Here is a 24,846-nt window from a genome sequence, read left to right as displayed (position 1 = left end):
GGGAAATTGATGGAATTGATGATGTGATTAAATTGGTTAATTGATTATGTTCATGTGTGTTTTTGATTTAGGCTTGATCACCCTAGTTATTCACACTAGATTGCATTGTAAGTTCACATTGATACGGACCATTGATTTGTGGTTTGAATTTACATGATTGAGATGTCTTGTGATGTTTCCTAGCTAGAGTTTATCGTAGTTGATGCTAGTTAGACCTCTAGGAGAATAGCTTGATATGCTCTTTTGGTTGCATGATTGATCTTCCCTCACATTGCTTGACTTAGTCGACTTCCGATCCTAATTTGCTATATTCATTGCTATTATTTGTGAATCCTAATCCCTAGCACTTTATTTGTTTGGTTTCTTTGTCTTAGTAGTTGTTAGTGTCCTCTTTTATCATTAGACTTCGACCTAGCTTAGGCACATAATTGGAAGCACTTAGACATTACCGTTCCTTTGGGTTCGACCCTTGACTTAACTCTATACTTGTATTTAGGTTAGTTGAGTGTTTATAAATTTAGTTTGGCTTAGGGAGGATTAGTCCAACGACCTAGTCCGACCCTCGTCATTATGTCATGCGACATGGGTAGGTGGCCTCTCTTGGCTCCTTCCATGCTGAATCGAGTTAGTACCTTATCAATATAAGTACTTTGAATCAATCCTACCTTTTTTTATCTATTTCTATAGATCTTGATGCCTAGTATGTATTGAGCCTCTCTCCAGAGTCTTTCATTGAAAAACATTTTCCAAGCCAAGCCTTTACAGACTCTAACAATGGAATGTTGTTTCCAATTAGCAAAATGTCATCGACACATAAGACTATGAAGGCAATGTCACTCCCATTGACCTTCTTGTAAACACAAGAATCATCTGGATTCTTAATAAAACCAAACTTACTAATGGCTTCATCAAATCGCAGATTCAAACTTCTGCTTTCTTGCTTTAATCTATAAATGGACTTCTTAAGCTGGCATACCATTCTAGAATTGTTTTGGTCGACAAAACCTTTAGGCTGCGTCATATACACAGTTTCTTCTAAAAAACAATTTAGGAAGGCGGTTTTAACGTCCATCTGCAATATTTCACAATTTTAATATGCAGCAATCTCTAGCAGGATCCGAACGGATTTAAGCATTGTGACTGGAGAAAAGGTTTCATCGTAATCAATACCATGAACTTGTCTGTAACCTTTTTCTACCAATCTAGCTTTGTAAATGAATACATTTTAAACTTTGTCGGTTTTTAACTTGAAAATCCACTTACATCCGATAGGTGTGTAGCCTTCGGGTAAGTCAACCAAGTCCCAGACTTGATTTTTAAACATGGAATCCATTTAAGATCTCATGGCCTCTTGCCATTTAGCAGAGTCGGTGCTTGTCATCGCTTGCTTGTAGGTTGCCGGTTCATCTCCATCCATGATTAGAATGTCCTGATTCTTGGTTAAAAACAATCCAAGATATCTATCAGGTTGAGATCTCGGCCTCTGAGACCTACGTAGGGTAATGGACTGAGCATTTGCATTGTCGGTTTGACTTTGCATATTTTTGCTCATCCTCACGAACTTTGTCGGGTTCTATTTTCCTCCCACTTGTCCTTTTGGAAAGGTGCTCCTTCTCCAAAAAATAAACCATCACGAGAAACAAACACTTTGTTCTCCGATTTGTTGTAGAAGTAATACCCTTTGGTTTCTTTTGGTAGCCCACAAAGTAAACCTTATCAGATTTAGGATGAAGTTTGTCATAAATTAATTTCTTGACATATGCTTCGCATCCCCATATCTGTAGAAAAGTCAACCTAGGAGGTTTGTTCGTCCATAACTCGTATGGAGTCTTTTCTACAGCTTTCGATGGAGCACGATTCAGTATTAGTGTTGTAGTTAAAAGTGTGTGTCGCCAGAAAGAGATAGGAAGATCACTAAGACCCATGGTTGATCGTACCATTTCTAAAAAGGTTCGATTTCTCCGTTTAGATACTCCGTTCCACTATGGAGTTCCTAAAGGTTTCACTTCTGAAAGTATACCATGATCTTTCAGATGGTCATCGAATTCTTGGCTCAAGTATTCACCACCTCGATCCTATCGAAGGGCATTGATTTTCTTGCCAAGATGATTTTCCATATCACTCTGAAATTCTTTGAACTTATCAAAAGATTCAAATTTGTGAGACATTAGGTAGAAATAGCCATATCTACTATAGTCGTCTATGAAAGTGATGAAATATCGATGTCTGTTTCTTGTGGATTAGCTCATTGGTCCACATACATCGGTATGTATTAGACCTAATAAGTCACCTGCTCTTTCTCCCAATTTGGAGAATGGATGCTTTATCATTAATAAACATCCTTCGCAATTATCAAAAGATTCTAAATCGAAAGAGTCAAGAACGCCTTCTTGAAGAAGCTTCTTAATGCTTTTGATGTTAATGTGGCCCAGACGACAATACCACAAGTAAGTTTGATTTGACTCCATGGTCTTAGCTCTTTTGGTAGTATAATTCACATTATAAAATTGTTTGTCTAAGGAAATCACATAAAGACCATTTTCAGAATGTGTGATACCATATAAAACATTATCGAGAAAAAATGAACATTCATTGTCTTTTACTCGAAATTCAAAAGCTTTGACGTAAAGTGCCGAAATTAAAATGATGTATTAGGTAATGTTGGGAACATAGTAACAACTATAAAGTTCCAAAACAAGCCTAGAGGGAAAAGACAAATTGAGAGTTCCAACGAATACGGCCGCAATTCTGGCTCCATTGTCGACCCGGAGTTCAACCTCTCCCTTCTCTAGCTTCCTAACGTTCCTTAGTCCCTGAGAATTGGAACAAAGGTGTGAGCCACATCCGGTATCTAATACCCAGGATGTTGAGCTAGTGAAGTTTAAGTCTATAACGAATATACCTGATTCAGAAGCAACAGTTCCGTTATTCTTATCTTCCTTGAATTTGAGGCAATCTCTCTTCCAATGTCCCTTCTTCTTATAATAGAAGCATTCGGAATCAGATTTAGAAGATGCTACCTTCTTCTCCTTGTTTTCCTTGGTAGCTTTCAGCTTAGGCGTAAAGTTCTTCTTACCTTTTCCCTTGATGTCTTTCTTCTTCTTGCCCATGTGCTTGAACGGCTTGCCCTTTTTCACCATAAGCATAGCATGTTTTCCCTCATCCTTGAGCGATTTCTTGGCTTACTTCAACATACCATGAAGCTCAGTGAGGGTTTGTATTCATTTTGTGCATACTATAGTTCACCTTGAACTGATCATAGCCTTTGTGCAGCGAGTGGAGAATGATGTAATTTCCATCTCGGTTAAATACCCCACATCAAGCCTTCCCATGTTCTCAAATAATCCTATCATTTTGAGTACATGTGGGCTGACCGACTCTCCTTTCTTGAGCTTGCTCTCAAGGATCTGTCTGTGGGTTTCAAACCTTTCGGTTCGGGCCTGCTCTTGGAACATATTCTGCAGTTCAGAAATGATCTCAAAAGATGTCTCTTTTTCAAAGAAAGTCTTTTGAAGCTCAGTAGACATTGTGGCCAACATGATGCATTTGACATCTCGATTGGCAATTTGCCATCAGTTTAAGGCAACCTGAGTCACTTCCTCATTAGGAGCATCGGGCATTTCCTCATCAAGGACATATTCCTTTTGCTCTTGCATGAGAACAATTCGCAAATTTCTGTTCCAATCAAGAAAATTTGGCCCACTCAACTTCTCCTTGTCGAGAATTGAGCGTAATGAAAACTGGTTGTTTGAGTTACTTGAAGACATGATTCTACAATTGAAAGAATTTAAATGAAAAACCATTCATAATACTTAAATAAGATTGAATTTAATTCATGAATATTTCAAACTTATTTAACGTCTTATTCACACTTAAAATTGTCCCCTTATAGTGAAAATAAGTCTATTCCAAGATCCAAGGAAACAAAGAGTGGCTAAGCATTCTTTGGCTTGTCTTAGCACTCAATCTCCCAAGGTAAGTAACGCTTTGCTAATGGCTCTAAGCCACTCTTGGTTGAATAAATCGTCGCATCTAATGCTCTCTCAACAATTTATCCACTTTGCCACGACATGTTAGGACTCCATCACTCATATCGTTGAGTACAACCAAAACCAACTTGCATACCCGGTATGCCTTATGAGTCTAGGGACTAGTAGTGATGCCTCGCTTTGGCATATCCCATCACTACTTTCAATAGGTCGATAAGTGTTGTTTTGGAATGGCAATTTTACTCAATATTTAGGGACCTAGAGTTTCTATGTTGGTTGATTTAAGTGAACTTAATTAATCATCACAACATTCGAAATCCTAAACATGCATCTAATATATAATTCATATATAAATAATCATGAATATGTAAAGCATAAGCATTTTGATGCATATTGGCAACTAGCATGACCCCTTGAATTCTTCAAGTCTTCAAAAGGACTTCTTTTGCAACTACATGGCTTTGTCTTCCAAGAACCTCCGTCTTCATGACTTGACCATAATTATGCAATACTAGTATCTATGATTAGGACTAATCTAAATATTAAGGTACAAAAATACTCAACGGTACGCAGACCGTATTTAGATTTACAAAAATACATCACGGATCGCAGTCTGTAATTTCTATCCAAATCGGGCCCCACTAGTTGCTATTTTATAAAACCTGTGAGAGAATATACATTCCATTCATCCATTCACTATTTGTGAATAGCCCATGCATTTTACAATGATAAACAAGTGACAATGCAAAACACGCGATAACTAGTAACTAATCTAGGTGGTTAATCCAATTAACACGCCTAATTAAAACTAGTCAGAGTTGTTTTAACCGATTATGTAAATAAGCGCAATTAATATTTGAAGCTCCCACTAAATTCCGCATCCATCCTAATTAATCCAATTAATTAAGCCGGTAAAACCTAATTATTTGCCAAAATAAAATTTGTAAATGCCGCTCATTAAAACTGAGGCCTAGCTTTTAAAATTAAAATAATTAAAACCAAATTAGATTAATAAAATAATTAAAACGGAAAAATAAGCAAAACTTTACGTAGTCCAAAATATCCAAGTGCCTAGCACTAAGACTTAGAGTGCTCACAAATCGAACAACCGAATGATGCTCAAGGAACGTGCGTGGGAGTGGGTCAAGATGTCGCTAGGAGTTACACTGCCCACATCAGCGAACTTTCACACACCAATTCGTGGCCCATTATGGCCATGTTGCATGATCTCATTGCACCACATTGCTTCGCAAGCAATGTCTATGCATATTCCCCTTAATGATGTACCAAGCTATGCACAAAAACAACCCTCAAATAAGCTTAAATGCAAGCACCCTAGGCAGCTTACCCACGGCAAGCCACAAGGCTGCCATGGTACGCCAAGGGCTGCACGTACAGCAGCCACCATGAGCATGTGCACCACTTCGAGGCGCCCAGCAGCCTCGGCAGCCCAATGTGGGTTGTGTGAGCAACCTGGCTGGCCGAGAGCATGCTTGGGGCTCTTAGGCCTCGATGTGGTGCTCATGCTTCGGAAAAAATCCCAACTATGTGTGACATATTTAATCAATTACTAAATTAATTTTAGAATCAATTAATTTTGAGGAAAAATGAAAATTATAACAAGTCCAACTTAAATATCCAAGTGCACAAAGCCAAAATTATTCCAAGAACCATTCTTTAATAAAATTAGTTTAACTTGGTGCAACAAAAATAAGAGGGAATTTACTCACTATTAATTTAATTAATTTAAATTAATCTTGAGTTTTTGACAAAGTAAAAGGGAGTTGGAAAAAATGAACATAAGTTCAATAAAGACTCCAACTTTAATACTTGTGAATCCTTGAAAAACTATATCTTCCAATATGAAGATAAACAAATTTCTATCAGAAGTTTCAAACTTTATGATTCCAATCAACTAAAATTTGATTAAATCAACAAAGTTTAACAAATATTCATGGAATTTAGTAACTCAAAGTTTCAATCACTTAACATAATTAAAGATGTATTTAGTACTTAGAAGCCTCAAAGAACAAGAATCTCACACTTAATGCAATTAATTTGCAATTATGTGAAAAATAAAACCAAGCTTTCAAACACAAATTACCACCAAGTAATCATGCCTAAAGAGGTTTAAAATTTCATATAAAATATGTATTGGACCAATTACATAACCACCATAAATATGCAATTAATTTTCAAGGTTAGAAAGACTTAAATTTTTTTTCGTAAAAACGAAAAACCCCTCGAACAGTGCATTTCTGGTCGTTTTTTAGCTAAAAACCGAGTTTTAGAAGGGTAAAACCATTTCCAGAACGCCTTTTCCACCCAAAATTCACTATTTTTGGGTCGAAATCTGGGTTCGAGAACTCAAGTCAACTCTAATACGATGTTAAAATGGATAAAACGAGCTACTAATCTAATTAGCAACTTAAATCCAGAAAAATTAAATCATAAAAACACCTTGAAAAATATTATGATTTTAAAAATAAACGAGCGGGGCTCTAATACCACTGTTGGGGTTTGGTGAGTCCGACTCACCGCGGAAACAAACCCAAAAATAAGACCGCACTCGCAATAAATAAAACCATGAACATAATTAAATTATTCACAAGATTAAGATAAAACGATTACCTTTTGGAGCGTGCTTCGCCCGACCGAATGGGCTCTTACTTGAAAGCCAGCTCCGAAAATACGAAGCCTCCAACGTTGATCCACCCGCACCAACGATTACCAACAAGGTTCAATGTCTTGGGGTTAACAAGACTCGACCAATAAAACCCAAGTAATGGAGTTCAAAGGCTTTCACTAAATGTGATACCTTTTCCAACTCTTAAGTTCAAGGGTTTTCACTTACTTGTGATCCCCTTTCCAAATCTTACTCAAGCATCATTTCCAATGCCCTTACTTGGGTATTTATAGGAAATGATGAGAGTATGATTGTCTCTCCCACCAGTGTGGGATAGTGAGATTTTCACATTTTTTTTAAAGTTAAAATAAAATTATTTAAGAAAGCTAGCAATAAATCAACAAGTGTTAACTATTCATGAGAGAGCAAGTGAGGACCACTTGGAGAGGTGGGGACCAAACTTGCTCCCCACTCTCTTCCTCTCCATGTGCCACATGTCCTCCCTAAGCCCCCACTTACTCTTCTTTGCTCACGGCCCAGCTACCCGCGCCACGGCCCAACTACCCGCACCCGGAGATGCGGGCTGCTGCTGCTTGCGGCTAGCAAGCCGCGCCCTCCGAGTGCGGGGTGCTGCTGCACGCTACTAGCATGTCGTGCACTCCGAGTGCGGGTTGCTGCAGCCAATGTTATTAAAATCGCGATTTGATTCTACGATCCTAATCCACCTAAACGATGTAAATCGCTGGTAGAATCGTTATGTTGTAGAATCGCTCATAGAATCGGTAGAATCGGTAGAATCGGTTAGAATCGGTGGATCGGTACCGATTCTACGATTCTATACCGATTCTACCGATTTTACTCTTGCAAAAACCTGATTTTTGGAAACCCATAACTTTTGATTCCGAAGTCGGAATTAGGCTTATAATATATCATTGGAAAGATCTTGAAGTCTACTTTTTGATAAAATTGGTTTCGTACCTATATCATTTATATATTTTATGTTATAGAGTAAAGAGTGTAAGGGTGTTATAGTTGAACCTAACTTTAGTCAATGACTTACATATTATTCAATCTAAATCATAATAAAGCTTATGAAACATCAATTTAAATAGCTTTTAAGATTCTATCCAACCATTTAAATTTTATGGGCATAAGAATGTATTCATGAGTCTCATGCACTCAACTTTGGGCATATAAAAAACACTTTTATAACATGAGTTTGTTGTAGTTGTCATTCTTTAGCTATCTCGTTAAATGAAATAACTTTACACTTAGTTTTCTATCTTTATTGGATTTTTTTTATTATGCATGGGTCTAGGGAAAATAACTTTACGAGGAACAACATTATTTTTTCATAATTTAACAACAACTGTCGTGTACTCTCATGGTTAAGAATGTGTACCAATAATCCGACTTTATAGTTTATAGTGTATTGTTTGAGTTATGCGCGTGCGAAATTACTTTAAAAACTATTTTATGTTTGTATGTCAATATTATGTTATTAACAATATATATTATTATCATTCTCACTGCTATAAAATTATGTATGTAGTCATTTGTTACATTTTGAAGCCCAATTTTACATTTTGGTAGAATCATACGATTCTACGATTCGATTTTACCGATTCGATTCTACCCCACTCACCGATTAAAAGTAGAATCCCGATTCTAATAACTTTGGATGTAGCTTGCCGCCCTTGGTTGTCGTGGCTGCTAGCAATGGTGAGCTAGCACGCACTAGCCAGCCTAGGCTCAGCTTGATGCGCGTGCTAGCCTCCATGCTATGCATTATGCCCCTAGCACTCGGATTGCTCGGGGCACTCCGATGCTAGGGGTATTTTGGGAATTGTGTTTATTTATTACTATTGCACGTCTCGTCTTTTATTTTTTTTTGACTCAACTTCCAACGCTCGGTTTGGACGCTCTAAGCTCGACGTCTAAATAAATATTACTCGGTCGACTCATTAATTCCTTCCGGATTAATTCGTCGCTTTGGCTCGTTGACTACTTGGGTGTGACCCGAAGGGTTTAGTCAAGATTAAGTTGTAATATTAATGCATATTACTGATCGGAAGCGGCCTCCACCCAGGCATTCCGATCACTTGACCTTACAAAATATATTAGCTTTCTAATAATTCTGAACCCACTATAAGAATAATACACTTGTTTGAAGGACATTATTCCTTTCATTACCACAGTGCCGAGTGATGCCATTTTGGCTACCCTCCCTTTTATGCTCATTTGCTTTGCTATTGTTAATATGCTCACTTTAGGCTTTGGGGAGTATTCTTATGTTTTTTGTGCTTCTTTTCTTTCCCACTTGCTTGTATGGTTCACTATGGCTTTGTCTTTGACTTGGTGTCTCTTTCTGATGATGATTTATGCTGATTTATGTTTGCTGCGATTGTTTTCTGCTGATGATTTACGATGATGATCTCTATTTGATGATTTCTGATGATGATGATATGTTGTTGGTCTAGTTCTTGACCGTTATTTTCATGATGGTTGATTGTTTTCTGGATGGATGAGATTTCTCTCTGCTATATGATTCTCTTTCTCTAATTCTTTGATCATTTTTGCCTCAGTTTAGATGTTGTGTGATTTTGTTTGGAAGTTACTAACATTTCTTTTTGTATAAAGCTTTTTATTTCTCACTTGGTATGTTATCCTTGCTTTTTCTTTTGGAGCATTGTGAAGGTTTACGGTTCCTTTAATTTATATTCATTAGCATTGCTTGGAGTACCCAGTGAGATCCTTTTATTTCTTTTCTTTCTTTTTCTTTCTTGATTGCATAGAATAGGTTTAGTTTCAGATGAGTTTTGTTAGAGGATGTTTGCCTTGTAACACCTAGCGTGTTTGGGGTTATTGGCGATGTTGCCGAATGACCGCTTGTTTGACGATTGGGTTTTACTTGTTTTGCTTACATTCTTGTGCTTTTCTATTTTCCTTTATTTTCTTTCCTTTTTCTTTCTTTTCTTTTGCTTTTTTTTTTCTTGCATTGATGAAACAAAAACAAACAAAAAGATTTTAAGGCTATATTTTCTTTTTGCTTGTTTAGCTCTTGTATTTGGACATACTACCATCCGAGATTTTGCATTTGAATGTGTGCCTTCCTATGTTTTATCGTTGTGCTTGCTTTAAGAGTATCCTTGGTTGACTCTAGGATAGGGTATGCTAAGGTAGCGGTTTAGACCTTTCGGGGCATTGAAGCCGGAATTTATTGGTTTGTGGTAAGATGGAGTTGCTTCCTTTGGTGGATTTGACGCCTTTGGTAAGTTTTTGCTTCAACCATGTGAGGTTTCTTTCTTTTCAAGACTTCTTCATATTTTTCTTGTGTGGCTCATGGATCCTTGGCTTTTATGTACTTGATCTTAAGTTTTCCTTTCATCTCCCGAGGTCGCGGCCGAGCCATTTAGGAAGGAAAAAGGCATCTTTTCAAGGTGGTTATTTTTGTTTTCTAGGATAGTTTTCATTTCTATATTTTGAATTTTCATTTGCTTTCTTGCTAACCATTTGAGCCATTTACCCTTCATTTCAAGCCATATTTTTAGTTCTTGAGCTTTTTGTTTCATTTTTGTTCCCATCTTTGGTTTTTGTGAAGCATTTGGTCTCTAATGTTGGAGGTTTGGTGGATGAGAATGATTATTTGGTTCTTTTAATGAAAGCAAGTTTGTGTTTTAAATATTTTGTGAATAGAAAGCAGATGTAATAAATGAAAAAGCCATCCAAAGTTAAAAAAAGGCAAAGACACACATGCAATAAATGAAAAAGTCGTCCATAGTCAAAAGAGGCGAGGACAATGAATAAATTGTACACATGACAAAATGAGAAAAGCAAAGCACATTCTTATGCTTTGGCTAAATTGAAAAAAGAAAGTGAAACATGTGAAAATTTGAAAAATATTTTGATGTAAGTTTCTTTCTCCCAATTTTATGCATTGAGGACAATGCTTTGTTTTGGCTTGGGTGGGAAGCGTCTTACGCTTTTTGTACATATATTTGTGATTCTTGGCTTTGAATAAGCTTGGGGGTGTTTTGTTTTTGTTTGGTGTTTACTTGGTTTTGGTGTTGAGATATGACCAATCTTTGCTTCACAATTTAGGTATACCACCAAATTTCAAATTGTAGCCTACCCTCACCCTTCTCGCCTTTACATTACAACCCTTTCCAATACCTTTTGACCTTTTTGGTTGAGTCACTAGTCGATGGAGGGAGATGTAAGGCAAGCTTATAGAGCGGTATGTAATAGCTGAGATGTCGAGAAAGCTCAAACTTTGTTCTTTTCCGGTTCCTTCGAGGAACCATAGAGACGCTTTCTAAGGGAAGATTTGAAGCCATTGGGAGAATGCGGTTAGATTGGTTGGGATGAAAGTGGATTGCGCCTCATTAGTTATCTACGCTTAGCATACCTTATGCTTCAATCACCTTAGATATCTTTGAGCATGAATACCCCTTTCATGTAGAAAAGTGCTTATTCACTTGCATTTAATCGTTTGCAAAAGTCCTTGTCAAAAGCTATTTGTTTGAATCTTTGATTTACCTTCTTTTGTCTTAATGATTTTGCCTCATTTTACTTCGTAGATTTATGGGTAAACCACTTAGGAAACCTTTTCGAGACCATTACTCGTCCTCTAGAGCGATCTAGGGGTTTAAAGGGCTTGTTGTAGCTAAAATAACTGTGATTCCTACGACAGTGAGTCTTAGTGTATATTCTCTTCTTATGTCTTTCTTTGTCATTTTTCAATAAGTCTTTCATTCTTATTCTTACTTGCTTGATTTTGCTCGAGGACGAGCAAAAGTTTAGCTTGGGGGAATTTGATGAGTGTCATTTATGGCACTCATTTGTTCTCTTTTAGGGTGAATTTAGATTGCTTTTATAGATATTTTCTTTCCTTTTTCCTTAGTTTTTCTCTTTATTTCTTTAGTGTGCACTTTACTTAGTCCATTTTCTATTTTTATGCATTTCTTGGTTTTTCTTGTCTTTAATTTTTCCCTTCTATTTGTTTGTTTTCTTTCATTTTTCAGGTTAAGATCGTTGTCCAAGGATTCCCGAGACTCCTTCCCAATTTTGGCATTGATTAGGATGCCTAGTGTCCTCCATTTGAAGCTCAAGCATGGAGAAGTGCAAATTCCATTTGACCCTAGACCGTACATTCATGTCGTGGGGGCACCTATTCAGGTGTTGAACCAACCGTTTGGTGATTTTGAAACTGCCATGTCCCGTGTTTATCAAGAGCATCGAGTGGAGTGCACGAGGAGCCTTGAGTTGATGGTGAATGGGGTTGCCCTGTTCCCAGGTGCAGGAGCGGGCGCGCACGACAAAGGTGCGGACGTGCGACATGGTGGCGCGGACGCGCGTGGCCCTGGTGCGGTCGCGCATGCTGCTATCCCTGTTCTGTAGCCAGTTTTGCGCAGCCGCGCATGCTCTTAAAGAAGGTCGCGCCTATGCGAATCTATTTTGGACAATCTAACTAATTTCTCTTTGTTAGTTTTACTATATATAGACTTGTCTTCTATTTTGAGAGAAAATTGAATTTTAGAGAGAGAAGGAGGAATTAGATAGCTTAGAATTAGAATTAGGTTTGATTTTCTTAGAGAAAGTAACTCTAGATTTTAGATTTTGTAGAGAGAGAAACATTGAAGTTTGATGATTGATGATTGATGATAGTTGCAATTTGAATTCAAGTACATTTCCTTTGATTTGATCAAGTTTGTAAATTATTTGATTGAATTAGTTTAATTGAAATGATGTTGATGAATTTATTGAATTGCATAGCTTTGTTTTTTATTTCTTTAATGGATTGTAAGTAGTTTGCTTGCTAGGGATGTGGTGAAGCATGTATTAGTGTTGGATCATTAGCTAATTTGGGGAGTTTTTATTTATTGATTTAGCATTGTGATTAAATTGGTTTATTGATTTTGTGCATGTGTATGGATTGGAAGGAGTGATCAACCTTGTTCTTCATGCTAGATTGCATTGTGTGTTTACATTGATACGGACCATTGATTTGTAGCTCACATTTATCAATTGAGTTTGGTTTGTGACGTTCCTAATAGAGTCATTTGTAGTTGACGCTAGTTTAACCTCTAGGAGATAGCTTCTCGAGCTCTTTTGAGTGCAATATCTATCTTCCCTCGCAATACTCGAATTAATCAATCTCCAACCCAATTAGTGTTTATTCATTGCAAGAATATGTGGATCCCAATTTCCTAGTGTTTGATATATTGATTTACTTTGTGTTTGCTTGTTTGTTTAGTTGATTTAGACAACCTACATTCCTTTTTACGCTTCGAGATAGCTTAACCTTAGCAATAGTTAAATTTCCCCCATTCCCTTGGGTTCGAGATAGGTTAACCTTAGCAGTAGTATATATGTTTGTTAGGTGTGTACAAATTTAATTTTGACCGTGGGAGGATTAGTTTCAACGACCTAGTCTCAACCTGCGTCATAAGCCACTTTATAATATGTTAATTTACAATAAATATGAAGATGACCTTTCGTAAACTAATTTTCAACAACTATTATACTTTACACCATAAGTATTTAATTACATACTATTATTAAACATTTTTTTTTTTGAAATCTTTATTAAACAGAAAATAGTTGGATAAGAGGTCACCTTTCAACTCCAACATGTGTCCAACAGAAAAATAAACCACGTAACTATATTTAGCTCATTAGCTAAAATCCAACGGTTAAAAAAAATAGATAAATACTTTCTCTGTTTTTTATTAGATACATCACTATAAAACAATAAATTTCGGTTTTGCATTACTATTTATTTTTGTTTATAAACTATATGCCCTATTCTTTTGAGCTTCTGAGCGAAAAAGGATAAACCATATTCATTATAGCACACTAGGTGTGTAGTAGAGCAGATTGAGTCAACAAAACGGATTAGATTTAAGCATAATATAACAAACTAGGTTAGTTCTCGTGCCTTGCACGGAAATTTTTAAAAAATCATTCTTGAACTATCATTATAATTAGTTTTTATAATCAAAAGAAATATAAAATATAGTTGACAAATTTTTTTTATCAAAATAAAGGATTATGAAAGATTTGTTAGGTATAAAATGATGTAAAAAATTATCAAACTTATGTTAAGAATTTTTTTTATATATATAGCTATAAAAATATTTGTGTTAAAATATGTCAAATCTTTTTTTTTTTATTTTAAGTAATTATATTATATAAGTTTAGGGAATTATTTATGTATAAGATCTGTCTCTGAAATATAATTTTTTTTATTTAGAAAAAAAAATTAAGGACACACCAGGAAATGACACGTGTCATTGCTGCTGTGTCTTTTAGTATATAGTTATTGATTAGCTCTAGAGAACGGGGCTATTCCTATCTCTTTGTTATTGTCCCTCTTTATTTTTTCTCTCATCTCTCTCTACTTTAAAAATTGCATAAAATTGAAGTTCACAATATAAAAGTGATCCAACTAAAAAATGGAGGAAGTTATTAAGAACAAAACAAGAAAAAAAAAAAGGGAGACCCGGAAGAAGAGAAAATGGGAAAGTAGCCAACCTAACTAGAAAACCAATAGTGATAGGTGTAGCCACGCATGGCACCCAACTTCACACGCGTTACTCTCATTTCCCAAATTCATTCCTCTCTTTTATTTGTTTGTAACAAAACAATGCACAACACCCAACCACAGTTCCGGAAATAAACGAGGGCTTCCAAAGGGAGGTTAGTTATGTATGAATAAATACATAACAAGGGGTATGAAAATCTTTTTACAAGGAATTTGAAAATTCCTAATCAGCTCCCGTTTTGGTTTCTGACCATCCCGTTTTGCTTTTAATTTTTTTTTTATTATTTCTAAATTCTAAGTTGTCAGGTTTGAAAAAAGAGCCCCTTTTTTCAGTCTATAGTTTCTCTCTCCTCTCTCCTCTTCTCAATTGTTCTTCTCACCATTGTAATTTAATTTTAGGTAATTAAATGCATTATTTGATTATATTAATTGAGTTTGATTTTCTTTGCTTATGTTTTTTATATTCGTATTGTAAATTGAAATTTTTATGTTCTTTTTTGTTGATTAAGAATACCCATTTACTGGAAGGATGATGAACTGGAAGAAGTGGGGGTGAGCATTGTCAGTGTCTCAGTGCCACAGAATTAGCTGTGCTAAATAAGCTCAGAATGAATTTACTTACAGTTTCAGTGAGATGATCCAGATTTACAGAAGCAAAGCGAAGAAGATCATTGCAACAAAATTTACGAATGGTTGTCATTATACTACAAGAAACTTCTGTAAACAAGAAGAAAACCAATATAAAGGCAGATTAATATCACCCAAATGATTAACCGGAAGAAATTGAGTTGTAAATTGAAATTTTTATTTAATTTTTTTTTTCTTTTTTTTGAACAGGGATACCAATTGCTTTCTTTGATTTGTTATTCAGGGATACAATTAGAGTTTCAATTTTGTTCTACAAGTATAAAAGATTGTAGAATAACTAAATCAAATTTGTTGTTTTATTCTAATTTTTTATTTTAAGGCTCTTAGATTCATAATTCATTAATTCTAATGATATACTTGGTTGCTACTAAGCCGAGCCCGAGCCCGGGCCGGGTAAAAATGAGTTAACGACAATGCTCAGTAGAAATTGAGTTGTAAATTATTGAGTGTCAACAAAAATAGGATTAGTGATAAACAAAATAATTATTGAGTTTTAAATTATCAAGTTATAATTGTATTCTATTACCTTTAAGTCTAGTATGTTTAGTTTTGGTAATCGGAGAGAGCAAGAATTAGTGATAATTTGTTTAAGTGATATCCTTAAATTAATTAGTACTCTTAATTCATGTACGTACCACTATAAACTACTGTTGTTAGTATTTAGGGCCTATTGTGGTTGACTAAACTGAGCTAAAATGAACTTATTGGAGCTAAATTGAACTGAATTAAACTGAATATTTTATGAGAGAAGGAAATTAAGATAAAAACTAAACTGAACTTATTGGAGCTGATCAACTGAACTGAATGTAAGCTGAAGAAAACAGGCCCTTACTGTACTATTTAGTACGAACTAGTAATGTGATTATATCCACTTTCACAATGAATATGACTTTAGCCAATAATTAAAATTGTTTAATCTTTCCTTCGACTAGACTACATCACATAGTATGATGACTTAATTATTGTTTGGGTCCAATTTACTTCCCAAATTTTGGGATGTTACAATTGGTACTCTAATGCATTTCAATGAAACTCAAAACTAACATATTATTTTTCAAGTGTATTTCATTTAATGGTACCCTAATTACATTTAATGAAACCTTAACGTCATTTAACAGTGCGTCAATACCCAAATGTTATTCAATGGTACAATTGTCATGGAACGGTCGGATCGTTTAATTAATAAGCAAATCATGGTTTCATATAAACTTGGTTTCAATATTAAGCATTTTGTATGATCTTAGTTTTTAAATTTAATGGATGCAATATGGACCCTCCTTCATACGCAACATGAAATATTCCATTTGAATGTGAGAGTAGATGAGATTTGGACCCGTGATCTTTGTGTCACTCTAGCTTGATGGCTCCGATATCATGTTAAAGGACTAGCTCAACCAAAATCTTAAATAAATGGTTGAAGCCAAATAATATGTTTTATACTCATTAGTTCCTTACATAAGACTTATATAAATCTTAAATCATAATTGATTTTAGGATTGATATACATTGTAGTGGTACCCTAGCGTATTTCAATTAAACCCTTGTAACATTCAATCACAATACCCTTCAATGGTACCCTTAAAAGGTTTAATGCTGCCCTAAGGGCATTGAGTAGTACCCTTAGCTTCTAGTCTTCAATATTACCCTAATGTTAATTAATAGAACCATAATATCAATCAATGGTACACTAGAGTGGTACTAAAATTAATTTCAATGGTACCCTACCCTCCCTCAACGATACCCTTTTTATCATTCTCTTGGTATAAATACAATGGTTTTATTATACAGAGTGAGGGATATCTTATATGGTTAAAGCTTTCTTCCTGATTTCAGGATCAGAGATACTAAGATTGATTCTCATAACTCGTGACTCTTTAACACCAAAAAAACAATGGTTTCTATAAATTGTTCATTACCTATTTAGCTCTTATTTCTAATTTGTTAGGTAAATTTATACGCTTAATTATCTAATTGTTTGTTATTGTTGAAAGAATCAAAACCTTTATAGATTTTTAAACGAATTAATGTTTAGGATCAAAGCCACATACGTAGTATATAAGACCCTAATGTAATCTTAAACCAATGATTGTGTTTTAGGATTAATAGAAATATAGTGGTACCCTAATGTTTTTCAAATGAACCCTAAGAATTATCAATCGTAGTACATATGACCCTTTAATGGTATCCATAGAAGGGTACAATGGTATCTATTCTTGTGCTCTTAGTGAAATCCTTTTATTATACATACAATACAGTTGAACATTATAAAGATGTTATCTAGTACTACCCTAGATACCTCCAACGAAACCCTTGTATTATACAGTTGTACATTTTTTTAACTCAGTGAAAGCATATGCACGTGAAGCTTTTAAACAATATATGCAACACACATACCCTTGACACCCTGGTAGTAGTACCCTAGGAACCTTTAGTGAAACCCTTTTATTATACAATTGAACATTATAAAGATGTTTTCTAGTAGTACCCTAGAAACCTTTAATGAAACTCTTATAATATACAATCGTACATATTTTTGACTTAATGAAAGCATATGTATGTGAAGCTTTTTAAAACATTATATGCAAAAATGAAATTTAAAAAGGTGATATGTACATTGCCCCCGCTGTTGTAAACATATGAATGCTAATTAGGTGATCATGGATTATGTATGGTAGCATTTGCGGTTTTATTAAGATCTTAATTAGTTCTCTTGTACGAAGTATATAATAAGATTAATAGCAATCCATATTTAATATGACTGTATGATGTATGAGATATGTAAGATGACTTGATAGAGTTAGAAGTTCCATGTAAACTTAATTTCAAGCTATCAATGGTACTTGTGTGATGATCGATGATACGCATAACGACACAAGTATATTTTTTTATCAAGCATATTCTCAATCATCATCACCATTCATTAACAATAAATTGCCTTATATTTCGGGGAAGTTATAAGTTGATTCTATTAATTTTGTAAGTCAAAATGTTATATTTTTGAAACTTTGCAAGTCATTTTAGATAATCTTTTTTTAAAAAAGATAAACAAAATACCCTTGACTCTCTGGTAGTAGTACCCTAGGAACCTTTAACGAAACTCTTTTGTTATACAGTTGAACATTATAAAGATGTTTCTAGTAGTACCCTATAGACCTTTAACGAAACCCTTGTAGTATACAACTGTACATATTTTTGACTCAGTGAAAGCATATGTATATGAAGCTTTTAAAACATTATATGTAAAAATAAAATTAAAAAAAAAGATGATCATGGATTATGTATGGTAGTGTTTGCGGTTTTATTGAAACAAGATCTTAATTAGTTCTCTTGTAGGAAGTATATAATAAGATTAATAATAATTCATATTTAATGTGACTGTATGATGAGATCTGTAAGATGATTTAATAGGTTTAGGAGCTCCATGTAAACTTAATTTGAAGCTATCAATGGTACTTGTGTGATGATTGATGATACGCATAACGACACAAGTATATTTTATTATCAAGCATATTCTCAATCATCGTCACCATTCATTAACAATAAATTGCTACATATTTTGGGGAAGTTAAAGTTGATTCTATTAATTTTGTAAGTCAAAATGTTATATTTTTGAAACTTTTCAAATCATTCTAGATAATCTTTTTTAAAAAAGATTAATAAATACCCTTGACTCCCTGGTAGTAGTATCCTAGGAACCTTTAGCAAAACCCTTTTATTATACAATTGAACATTATAAAGATGTTTTCTAGTAGTACCCTAGAGACCTTTAACGAAATCCTTGTAGTATACAGTTGTATACTTCCTCCGGTTTTTTATTTTTTATTTTTATTTTATACTTGCAACAGTTTGACTTTTACACTCTTCACGCGTTTCACTTTAACTAGCTTTAACGATTTATACTTAATAAAAATATAGTCATGTAGGATCTTGTTAGATTTGTATCGATTTATACAATTTTCATATCTAATATTTTAGCGTGCATATATTAATAATATAGTCATGTAGGATATTGTTAGATTCGTATCGTTAAGTTCTTAGTTTTTAGCGTGCATATGCTCTTTTAAGGTTGGCAAGTGAATTAGTTAACTCCGCATCACCAATTCAATAATTAAAGCAGTTAATAAACACTAGGCAATTAAGTCCATCCAACCCTATATAACATAAAAGAGGATGAACATTATTATCAACCTTAGTAATTAAGGTCAACCTAAAATTTTCACGGCCTAGAAAGGAACCATCAAACCAAATAAATAAACAATGATTTATAACGAAGCAGGACAATTTCATTTTTTAGAGTAAGAAAATCAAAGGAAAATTCAACTTGTAATAGCGATTAAAGGGAAATAGCTTACTCATTGTGATTTAATTGATAAGAACCTTTTAATTTTAGGGGATTTAGGATTTAATTAAAGGAATTCTAAACTAATCATATGAAAAATAGAGCAAAAAATAGCAAAATAATTAAAGAAAAAAATGCGAATTGAGATTTTTTTAAAAAAAAAATAGAGCAAAAAATAGCAAAATAATTAAATTTTTTATTTGGGATTCATAACCTATAAAGAAGCTGGTTCAACAGAGGAGAAAGCTCAGAAGTTGCTTTTTTTTTTTTTTTTGGTGAACAAGAGGGGCAAGCCCCAAGAGAAACAATACACACTAACAAACGAAAGCAAAGAAAAATAAACGAAAACAAAGAAAAACACCAAAAACACCAAAACTTAATCTTCCGGTACTAATCTAGTCCAAGCCACTCCACTCAGGTCCTCCAATAAAACAGCATGAAGATCCTTCGGGATCACCTCAAGTAGCTCAAAGTCACCCTCCAAACGCACCCCATAGTTGGCTAACCAATCAGCCGCCCGATTAGCTTCTCTATAGCAGTGACTAATTGTAACCTCCCATTCTCGTAGAGCAATAAGAGCCTTACAACGTTGGATAATATGAATAAACGGAGAGTTGGTGGGAGTTTCCTCCACCAACATTCGTTAAGTTGGTGGGAGAAGTTGCTTATTGAAGAAGAACGAAATTCCTTAAATTGAGGAGATAGATTGAGGAGAGAGAAGGGAGTAATACAGTGTGAAAAGAGAAAAGATTAAAAAAGAATAAAAAAATTATTTTCTGATTTGTTTTATTAACTAATGGGCCCCTTCTCCATTTGTTTTTTATTCAGCTATGGGTCTCACACCATTATATATTTTACTGTACAATTCTCATTTTCCCTCCATTATCACATACCGTTACACAAAAAGTTGCAATTTATTTACAATATTGCCATGTTATGTATTTTCCAATACATAACTAACCCCCAATACTACTTCCTCGAAACAAACACTAAGATTTTTGTATCACCCAATTGTTTTAAGGCAGCCTACTATTGCACCATCTTCTCTTATTGGTGCTTTTGGTGTGACTGCTACTTTTTATATTCAACGAAATAAGACTTATCCCTACGCCAGATTTTGCCATTTATTTATGGGTCCTTTTTTACTTTGTTATCCCTTACGATTCTACTCCACCTCTATTTCAAATTATTATTTTTGCATCAAGTCATTTTATGTGGACACGTTTATTAAGCTTGTTTTATATAATTGGCTTCAAATTCAAAGTGTAAGCCATGTTCTTTTGCTTTATTCGGCTGAAATTTATTTGTTGGCTTAACATGCTCTACTGACTACACTAGAGTTAAAAGGAATAGGACCTAATCTTGACATTACTAGATAAAATCCTATCCAATGAATAGGACCTAATCTTGACATTACTAGAAAAAATCCTATCCAATATAATATTTGGGAGTAAGATTTATTCATCTGAGGTATGAGCAATAATTTTCCTTACCGCCTTAAACAATTTTTATCCGCAAATACTATGTTGTTAATCTTTTAATTTTATCTGATCAAATGGAATGATTAGATAATATAACTATATAATTGTATGTTAATTAAAGTTTTTTTTTTTTGAATAGAATTAAAGTTATATTTGATTCATGCATGGACATCGTAGTTACGGAGTAGCTAGTTCTTATATTTAACTTTTTAAACTATATATCTTCTACTGTACAAATATTTTAAACTAGCTAATCATATATCGTTGTAATTTTTCTTTAGATTTCATGTCAATATAAGATTTAAAATAAAACTAAGCTGTTAGATTTGTAGATAGCAATTAGTTGTCTACAACTTGTTAGCTGGGAATATAGATAATTTAGGTATGAGTGTTCGATAAAATAGCGGTTAACTAGATGTTACATATAAAATTAATATTTTATTTTTAAAATTATAGATTAAATTTTCAGTAGTTACTTCAAAATTAACCTCTAATTTCTAAAGCTAATAATAACTTACTTTTCGTAAAAGTTATCTCTACCATTAGAAGCTATTTTAACCATTACTTTACCAAACACTTACATTTTTTTAGTAGTGGCACTAAAGTTACCTAAAAACTTCTCAAAATCTAGCGCCGAACACGCCCTAAGTTAGAAAACACTGATGAGTAAATAAGGTAGACAAGATTTGATCCTAGGTTTTGATAATTACTTTCAACAGTCAATACTTTAATCAAATAAATTAGTTCACATCTTAATGAGTTTTTAAGCTATGTGTTGATAAACAAATAAATTAAAGGCATATCACTTTACAAACTATTAAACATATTAACATCAGTTATGTTACTTCCATTATTTTGGCAGCGTTTAACTGATAATATAAGACAAAATATTTGCATCAAACATACCTTAGTTTGAAAGTATATTACTAGACTAGCTCTAAATAGTATTCTAGGGCTAAATCAAAGACAAATCAAAATGAAAGTTTGGTAAAATAAAACTAGACAAAGGAAACAAGAAAGATAGACACATGGTGTTATTTTAATAAGAATTTATAGTATAAACAACTATACAAAATGCATGAAAACTTTGGATACCCAAATAAGTTAAAATTTACCATTTTCTTATGGTGTCAAAATTACAACAAAACATTTGTTTAAATTTTATTTCATCAACTCACATTAAATGAACCCACATTGTTTTATTCAACAATCCTCTGATAAAGAAGATACTCTGAGTTGAAAACTTCAAAGGTAAAATGTGAATTTTAAATTAAATTAAATAAAATTTACTGAAAAATATAGAGAGAAGAAATATTGTACAAGCTGATAGGTGTTAATCTGCATGGACCCACTTAGACCTTAAAGTCCCACATGTCCCTATTGTTTAGCCACACTAACACGTACCCACCATATACTCCCACGTGTCAACCTTTCCTTTCTCCTCTCTTCATGTTGCCTTTCTCCTATTGGTTAACTCTTTCTCTTATATACAACCACCAACCCATGTCCCTAAACCCTTCATCATCTGCCCCTTTGCACATTTGCACTACCCCCCAAGAAATAATCCTTCTCCAAAAATAATATAATCCAAAGTTTTTTTTAATAAGATGATTCAAACGTTAAATATACCATATTCATCAAAAACTGATGAAATTATGTCAAGGTATAGACCAATTGCACCTAAACCTGAGACTCCTGCTAATTCTACTAATACTAATGGTAGTACAAGTAGTAGCTATGATGCACCATTAGTCCCTGAGAAGTTCCGGCAATCGCCGTATTTGAGAAACATGTGGTCTCATCTCCAAGCTCGCCCTACTCGAACCCGTAAACGGGGTCGAGGGTCGGCTATGTCACCTGCTGCTGCGGCCGCCTTGCTAAGGAAACAGCAAGAACAAGAGCAGCAACAACAACAACAATCGAATTTGGGTAGGAGAGCAGCAACAACTACTTTTATGGGTTTATGCTCTCCAACTCATTTACCGTCTTCTGCTAGAAACTTGTCGATCCAAGCATTTGGACTTTACACGGATCATCAACATAACAATAACAGTAAAAATAACCATAACAATGTTGTTGAGCTTCCGCTTCTGTCGTGTCCAATGTTGAGCCTTGGAAACTACTCTAAGGCAATCGATTTGAACACGGCGGCATTGGAAACGACAACGCTCGAAGACAGGGACTTACAGCTCCAATTACAAGTCCCGAGCAGCGGCACCAATAAAACTAGTGTCATATCGCCGCGGCCAATCCGACCAGTAGGGTCATGCATTAGCATCCTGGGGCCAATCAGCGATAACCCGGGAGCTTGGGTTATCGCAAAGGCCCCAGATGAGGCCGAGGCAGAAGCGGAGGCAGAGGCATTGCCGGCTGTCATATCAGATAGAAGCAACAAAGTCCGGATGGTGAACTCGGCTTATAAGGAGCTTGTCGGGCAACCCGAATGCCCGTGGCTTGACACCATGTGTTCGGGTGGTAGAATTAGTGGGGAGGTAATGCTTCAGTTATCAGAGTCCGGTTTGCCGGTTTCGAGCAAGGGATTTTCGTGTTGGGTAAAAATAGAGTGGGAGAGTGATGGTAAGAAGAAATCGGTGAATGCGTATTGTGATGTCGTTAAAATGGTATGTATTTCAAAGGATTATGTTTTATATTGGAGGTTCCACACTAAAGAGTTCTCACCATCCGGGTAAAAAGTTTAGGATGGTTACCTATCAAAACTCTTTTCTCGTCTTCATTAATAGTGTACATTGATGGAGTTAAACAATCCTTAGGCAAATTACATGTATGTAAAAATGTAATGTTAGTAGTATAGAGTAATAGACTAGTTAAGTAGAATCTTAGAGAAGGATAGTAAAATATAAACCATTAATTAATATAAAAGGTTTTTTCATTTTTTTTTTTTTTTGTAAGTTTTTTTTTTTACCTTGCAAATAATTTTTTTGTACCAAGATATTGATGTCGAATTATCCCAAGAAACAAAATGTGAAGACGGTAGGGCGGAAGATTTTGTATGCAAATGAATTCACAATTGGCTTAATTACCTCAAAAAAAAAATTGGCTTAATTACCTACATGCAAAGCCAATGGGTGATAAAAATATTTTGATGATTTATTAAAATAATGTTCTTCATTGACAAATGCCAATCATAGACAATTATCTCAAATCTACTTCCAAAAGATTTTAGTCTATGATTTTTTTTGCTACTTTTACTTGTCGTCATTAAAATAATTATTTTAAATCTTTTTATTTTCTCCATTTGTTTTCCTTCCATGCATTGCGCGTGGACTTTATTTTTATGGTTAATATAACTGGCTACGACTCTCTGTCGTCCTGCTCATCTCATATCATCTCATAAATTTTCTCCATTTCATAACAATTGTTGCAACTAAATTTGATATATTTGTCAATGTACTATTTTAACTCAAAATACTCCATATAAATAATTAAATTAGTAAGAATTATGTAATCCCTCCGTTCATTTTCATCTATCCATTTTTTTTTTACGGGAACTGAGCTCATTTATTTAAGAAGAAGAAAGCCTTAAAGCAGCCATTACAATGTCATGTATCTCACTAGGATACTCTTCAAGCCATACTCTAACAGAATTAAAATTGCAACTAAGTTTTGCCAAACTATGAGTTACTTTGTTTCCTTCCCTCTTCACAAAAGCATAAGTGCAAACATGACAGGAGCTAGCTAACAAGAGTATGTCTTTGATAATCAGACCAAAGGCAGTCTGATCCACACTCCCTTTTCGCAGGTTATGAAACAGCTTAAGGTTGTCCGTCTCAAGGCACACCTTCAAAAAACCGGACTCCATTGTAATCACCAAGGCATGTCTCAATGCCATAGCCTCTGCAACGTCCAAACAAGTAGCAGCAACGTCTCCAATAGCATCCCGCATCACTCCCCCTAACCCCCCACCATATTTGAAGTGAAGATGGCAGCATCAGAGTTGACTTTAATAAAACCAGAAGGAGGAGTAGTCCAGCGGCATTCAAGAGATTCAGCATTGGTGGTTTTGCCTCGCTGCTCCTTTGCACTCTCAAATTCACCTACAATGCTGACAGCCTTGTAAATTACATCAGTTAGATCTTTCTTTATCCCCTCATACGTCCAAGCATTACTGCGAAGCCAAATTCCCCACACCAAGCTCCAAAAAGATATTCCACCAACAGTGATCTTTGTAAGTCCCCCGTAGTTTCATACACCACTCA

The 24,846-nt window shown here is 34.6% G+C and overlaps 2 protein-coding genes across 2 annotated transcripts; one reads left to right on the top strand and one right to left on the bottom strand.

Moving 5' to 3' along the window:
* Positions 1-22,012: 22,012 nt before the first annotated feature.
* LOC110695594 lies at positions 22,013-23,522 on the top strand. The gene has a single exon (XM_021872808.1). It carries the CDS (start codon positions 22,237-22,239, stop codon positions 23,317-23,319), a length of 1,083 nt encoding a protein of 360 aa, XP_021728500.1. The 5' UTR covers positions 22,013-22,236; the 3' UTR covers positions 23,320-23,522.
* A 630-nt stretch (positions 23,523-24,152) lies between these two features.
* On the bottom strand, positions 24,153-24,533 carry LOC110695581. The gene has a single exon (XM_021872796.1). The coding sequence runs from the start codon at positions 24,531-24,533 to the stop codon at positions 24,153-24,155; it is 381 nt and encodes a 126-aa protein (XP_021728488.1).
* Between the last annotated feature and the right edge of the window lie 313 nt (positions 24,534-24,846).

This window comes from Chenopodium quinoa, unplaced genomic scaffold, assembly GCF_001683475.1.
Source record: "Chenopodium quinoa cultivar QQ74 unplaced genomic scaffold, ASM168347v1, whole genome shotgun sequence".
NCBI classification, from domain to species: domain Eukaryota; kingdom Viridiplantae; phylum Streptophyta; class Magnoliopsida; order Caryophyllales; family Amaranthaceae; genus Chenopodium; species Chenopodium quinoa.
Note: the sequence above shows the minus strand (reverse complement) of the source record. Positions and strands in the feature narration are given on the sequence as shown.

Bases quoted from the DNA above. Each gene is read 5' to 3' on its own strand.
- LOC110695581 (XM_021872796.1), bottom strand. From the start codon at position 24,533: ATGCGGGATGCTATTGGAGACGTTGCTGCTACTTGTTTGGACGTTGCA.
- LOC110695594 (XM_021872808.1), top strand. From the start codon at position 22,237: ATGATTCAAACGTTAAATATACCATATTCATCAAAAACTGATGAAATT.